Source organism: Lepus europaeus, chromosome 2 (assembly GCF_033115175.1).
Source record: "Lepus europaeus isolate LE1 chromosome 2, mLepTim1.pri, whole genome shotgun sequence".
Classification (NCBI taxonomy): Eukaryota; Metazoa; Chordata; class Mammalia; order Lagomorpha; family Leporidae; genus Lepus; species Lepus europaeus.
Genome location: NC_084828.1, coordinates 1401977 through 1407976, shown reverse-complemented (window position 1 = coordinate 1407976; position 6000 = coordinate 1401977). Strand labels below are relative to the sequence as shown.

General features: G+C 67.2%; 1 protein-coding gene across 1 annotated transcript in view; it reads left to right on the top strand.

Moving 5' to 3' along the window:
- Window positions 1–2263: 2263 nt before the first annotated feature.
- Window positions 2264–6000, top strand: part of COL18A1 (collagen type XVIII alpha 1 chain) — a 52847-nt gene continuing 49110 nt past the window's right edge. Inside the window, exon 1 of the mRNA XM_062204495.1 lies at window positions 2264–2892. Coding sequence (XP_062060479.1) covers window positions 2268–2892 — 625 coding nt within the window. The 5' untranslated portion in view covers window positions 2264–2267. The remainder of the gene's footprint in view (window positions 2893–6000) is intronic.

The window sequence follows — 6000 nt, the reverse complement described above, 5'->3', positions numbered from 1 at the left end:
TACGTGCAAGTGCACAAGGGGGCCAGTGCATGAACAAACGCGAGGAATTCGTTGTGAGTGTGCAAGGGGCAAGTGTGTCACGTGTGTGAGCGTGTAAGTGCACATGTGTGCAAGTGTGAGGGGAGCACATGTATATGAAGGACACATGCATGTGTGTTGCTGGGGCACATGTGTGTGAATCTCAGGTGTGTACACATGTGTGAGGAGCACACGTGTGCAAGTGTGAGGGAGCATGCGTGTGAGGGAACACGTGTGTATGAGGGCACCTGGGTGAGGGTGCTGGGGCATGTGTGTGTGAGGGTGTGAGGGGCACAAGTATGCGAGTCACGTGTGTGTACAAGTGTGAGGAACACATGTATGAGGGGCACACGTGAGTATGCTGGGGCACATGTGTGTACACATGTGTGAAGCACATGTGTGCAAGTGTGAGGGAGCGCATGTGTGAGGGTGATGGGGTGCATGTGTAGAGGGGCACGTGTGTATGAGGCACAGGTGGGAGGGAGGGCACGAGGGAGTGCTGTGCACACGCTGCCTGGATGCATCCACCTCTCTGGGCCCCGGCCTCTCTGCGCCTCAGTTTCCCCGGGCTGCACACAGGCTCTGCAGGTGTCCGGCCCCAGTGCCTGGCCTGCCGTGGGGACCGTGGGGACCCTGGGGACCCGGCAGTGGCTGTTTTATCACCCAGCCCCGTGGAGCCCTGGGGGACCACGCAGCAGGTCCCTTTGTCGAGGGGCAAACAGGCAGAGGGAGGACTCCGCAGAGATGCAGCTCCGACAGCTGCCACTCAGCAGCCAGGCTGCAGCGTGAGGCCCGGGGGCGGTGATGCTGGGGGTGTCCTGGTTGAGGAGATGCTGTGGGAGTGGCTCTCGAATATGACCTGGGGGCACCGGGTGGGCACTCAGGAAGAGGGGGCCCTGGTGCAGTGTCGGCCTCGCTGGTTGTATCTGATCTGGAGTGTTTCCCTGTCAGTGCGGTGACTGGCAATGTCCCTGTCCACACAGGCTGTACCAGGCTTCTCTGCCTGGTGGCCCTGGGCTGTGTGCATCCCGTGGTCTGACTCCACTCCCGTTCCCCCATGGGTGCGAGGGTCAAGGCTCAGCTGAGCAGCCAGCAGTGGCCAGACGTGTACTGTGCTGCGCCGGGCTGGGGGCTGGACCAGCGGATGCTGGGCCCTAAGGACCCCAGCACGGAGGGTGGGTGCCAGTGGGCGGCCTAGGACCCATCCATGTGGAGGGTGGAGCGTGAGCCTGGCTCCCTGGGCCGGGTGAGCTTGGTACACAGACTCCACGTGGCAGGCCGTGGCCTCCGAGGCCCCACAGAAGACACGGAAGGACCTAGAAGCCCATCAGCACTTTAGGGAGGAAGAAGCCACTGCAGCTCTGTGTCGAAGCAGCTGGAGCAGCCACAGTGCCGCCTCGCTGAGCCCGGTCCCAGGGTCTCAGGGCGCCCGAGGCGCTCCCCTGAGTCGCGGGGCAGCGCCGTGCACCCTGCTCGCCGGCGGTAGGACTGTGCCGTCCACTGTGCCATCCCAGGAGTGGCCCAGCACCTGCTGGCAGCTGAGAGCGGGTCTGCAGGGGAGCTTCCGGCCCTGGAGTGGAGAGGCACACGGGTGTCCTGTGAGGCACACGGGTGTCCTGTGAGCTGGTTTAAGAATAAAAATGGGGGGGGGGGGAGTGTGTGGCTCTGCAGGTGGCCAGCAGAGGACAGCAGCAGCCTGAGGGTCTGGGGACAGGGGGTGCGGGGCGGGCAGGGGTCTGAGCAGGTGGGGCGGCCACGCTCTTGGCGCCTGCCCCTCCCCGCTGGGGGTTCTGCAGCCGGGAGTTGGAGCTGCAGCACACTGTTTTCTAAGTTCCAGTTTTACCACAGAACCGTGGCACGGGCCCAGGCTGTTGGGGTGTCCTTGGTGGAAGGGAGAGCGGGGGCTGGGGGCAGCTGGGAGTCCTGGCATGGAGCCCCTCACTTGCTGCACCCCACACACAGACCCAGCAGTTCCCAGTCCAACAATCTGCCCCCGCTGTGCCTGACCCTGTCCGGGAGCCCTGGCTGCTCTGCACGTGTGGGCAGGAAAGGGTTAAAAGGCCTTGGGACACATTTGCAGGCACAGGTCCCTTGACTCCAGGTCTGCCCCTTTCTCTGGCTTTGGGAGGGAGAGGCCCCAGGCCAGGAATCAGGAATGGGGTAGGCGGGAAGCAGGAGGGGTGGGGCCCAGAGGCCCCGCCTCCGGAATGGAGTGGCCGCCCTCTGGGGCCCTGCCCGGCACAGCCCCGATGGCTCCCGACCCCAGCGGCCGCCTGGGCCTGCTGCTGCTGCTTACCTGCTGCCTTGCAGCCGCCAGGGCTGACCTCCTGAGCCTGGACTGGCTGTGGTCCACTAAGGCCGCCAACCCCCCGGACGTCCAGGTCTCCGAGCACCAGGGCGGCCCACCTGTGCAGCCCACGGCGGATCCCACCACGCACGTGGCCCTGGGACATGGCCCCACGGAACAAGGGCACGTGGAGGAGCCGGAGCCTCCCGCTGAACCCACCAGCCCTGCTGCCCCCGCCCCCTCCGCAGCCAGCCCAGACACGAAGGAGGAGAACGTTGCGGGCGTTGGAGCCAAGATCCTGAACGTGGCTCAGGGCATCCGGAGCTTTGTCCAGCTGTGGGATCACACCACCCCCACCGAGGGCTCTGCTGTGGTGACCTCGCCGGTCTCGGCGACCGTCGCAGACCCCCTCACCCTCCCTGGGTCCTCCAGCGCCCCCCACGAGGACGGGACTGCTCTCCGGCCCAGCACCGAAGCTCCGAGCCCCCCAGCTGCTCCGACGACGACCGAGGCTGGCACTGTGCTGGCACCCATTCAACCGCCTGCCTCCCCGGCAGGGCCCCAGGCACTGCATCGGGTGTCCCCAGGTAGAGCTTCTGTGTCCTCCCCACCAGGGAGGAGCCCGCGGCCCCTGGGGCAGTCCCCAGATCTGGACGGCAGAGGACCCTGGCCCATGGAGGCCACCCCCAACCGGCAGCACCAACTCCCTCCCGGCCACAGCCTGGTGCCACTCCTGCTTCCGCTGGTGACGGGTGCCCTGGGTGCGCTCACCTCTGACCCCCTGGCCCCACGCTCGCAGGTCCCGGCTGCAGCTTTCCTCGGTGATGGTGACGGTGGGGCTTGGGTTTTCCGCGTGGTTCATCCTGCGGGGCAGGATTCTTCCAGTCCCGCTAACGACTCCGCGCTGCTGGGGGCCAGCCCCGGGGGCCCTCCCGCGCGCTGCCTGCCTCTGCCGGCATCCCTGCCCGTGTGCAGCCGCCTGGGCATCGGGCACGCCTGGCTGCCCAACCACCTGCGGCACGAGCACGGCGATGAGGTGCAGGCCGCGGCGCGGGCGTGGGGGCGCCTCCTGCAGACACGCTGCCACCCCTTCCTCGCCTGGTTCTTCTGCCTGCTGCTGGCCCCGCCATGCGGCCTGGGCCGTCCGCCCGGGCCCCCGCCGTGCCGCCAGTTCTGCGAGGCCCTGGAGGACGCGTGCTGGAGCTGCCTGGACGGGGGCCAGCTGCCCGTCGCCTGTGCCTCGCTGCCCGCCCAGGAGGACGGGTACTGTGTGTTCATTGGGCCGGCTGCAGGTAACTGGCCGGCCGCTGCCCTCCCCACCCTTCCTTTTTGCCTTGCCAGGTAAGCTGGACAGGGCCGACTTGAGCCTGGGACAGGGCCTGCCTGCCCCGTGCTGAGCCAGGTGACAGCAGCGGGGGAGGAGGCTGGGGACGTGGGAGGTGGGGGGCCGGACCTAACCTCAGATTCTCTGACGCCAGCGGCTGAGGCGGGGGTGTCGCCTGCACCAGGTGCCCCCAGAGCGGCCGACTGCATTTCGTCCTCCCCATGGCTCTGAGCTTGTCACACCCTCCATGGAGGGCAGCAGGCATGGCGTAGTGTCAGAACCCGCCCGAGGGACCTGGGACCCCCACCCACTTGCTGTCCCGTCTTCCTGGAGGGCCCGGCGTGTGGGGAGGGGCTGCTTGCTGCTGGGGCGGCCACGCTGGATGCTGAGCCTGCCGGGGCCCTGGCCTGCTGCCCACGCTCGCCCTGATCTGTGGGCTCCAGAACTTCCCCACTCGGGGCATGGGGACACCCCTGGTAGTGCCTCCATCTCTGTGGGACCTGTCTTGTCGCTCGCTGTCGCTGTTGCTGGCCGGGCCAGGGCAGGGGGTCCGGGGCAGCTGGAAGAGGCCCCAGCTCCTCTGTGTGCATAGGGGCCTGGCCCTTGACTGGCACCTGCTCACCTGGTGACCCCGACCAGCCCTGCCAGGTGTGGGTGTTCTGCCCTCTCCGCCCGGGGAGCGGCCTTGACCCTTGGGCCTTGGGATCTGGGGCTAGGCTGACGGGGGTGGGGTGTAGGTGCTGCGTGACCGGATGTCGCGGTGCTGGCCGCATGGGGCATGAGCTTGGGGTGGTGCCCGTGGGTCTCGGGGCCAGCTGACCTCTCGCCCAGGAAGAGCCTGGCACCTCCACAGACCTCGGCTGGGCCTGGGTGCAGCTCAGTGGGGGGACAGCTGGGGACAGGGAAGGACAGTGCCACTGACAGGCGGTGCCTACCCTCAAGAAGGAAGCACAGGGCTGGAATGGAGGGGACAGAGGGACAGGGACGGCTTGGAGTGGGCACCCGGAGTGGTATGCACACGGCCTGCTCTGTGGGGGTGTGTGTGCAGAAGCGGGGGGGGGGGGGCCGTGGTGGGCTTGGACCCAAGCCGCACATGGCCGGACCCTGAACAGCCAAGAGCTGAGCCCGCCCAGCCGGCCACAGCTGGCTGAGCCTGCCTTGCCCTGCTCCTGCCAAGTGTGTGGGGAGGGGAGGTCCAGGCCCCTCCCCCAGCCGGTCCTGCCCGCCCACCCCTCCTGCCCGGGCAGGCTCCCTGGCTGCCTGGTTCCTGATGCCTGGCTCCCACTGGTGGGGGGTGGGGGGTGGGGCGGGCCAGGGCAGTTTTCACACCAGTGAGGCCCAGGCAGGACTGCAGCTGGCCTGGTCAGTCAGTGGCCTTCACATCTGGACAGATGGACTGCGTCCCCCGCAGGGTCCTGGGGGACCCGCCATCAGGCTGACAGCCAATGTCCCCTCAGGCAGCAGCAGGCCAGGACCCCTTCCTGTGCGTGACTGGGGGAGGGGCCTGCCCCTCCTTTGTGCACCCAGCCTCTCCTTCTCAGGCTCCTGCACCCTGGGGTGAGCCCCTGCTCCTCTGGACCCCTGTGTTGGGCTGGACTCAGGAGGAAGAAGCCAGGTGGGACAGGAAGAGTCAGGTGGGGGGCAGGCATGACGCCACTGCCTCCTTCCCGGGTCCTGTCCAGGGCTGTGGTGCACCCCTCCTGGCTATGTGCACGGTCACGGGTCCTGCCCCCGATCCTGCACACCTGCTCCCATATACCCCTGCCCTGCACACCCCGTCCCCTACCACTGCACACCTGCTCCCATATACCCCTGCCCTACACACCCCGTCCCCTACACCGCACACCTGGTCCCATATACCCCTGCCCTGCACACCCCGTCCCCTACACCGCACACCTGCTCCCATACACCCCTGCCCTACACACCCCGTCCCCTACACTGCACACCTGCTCCCATATACCCCTGTCCTGCACACCCCGTCCCCTACCACTGCACACCTGGTCCCATATACCCCTGCCCTGCACACCCCATCCCCTACCACTGCACACCTGGTCCCATATACCCCTGCCCTGCACACCCCGTCCCCTACCACTGCACACCTGCTCCCATATACCCCTGCCCTGCACACCCTGTCCCCTACCACTGCACAGCTGCTCCCATATACCCCTGCCCTGCACACCCCGTCCCCTACCACTGCACACCTGGTCCCATATACCCCTGCTCTGCACACCCCGTCCCCTACCACTGCACAGCTGCTCCCATATACCCCTGCCCTGCACACCCCGTCCCCTACCACTGCACACCTGGTCCCATATACCCCTGCCCTGCACACCCCGTCCCCTACACTGCACACCTGGTCCCATACACCCCT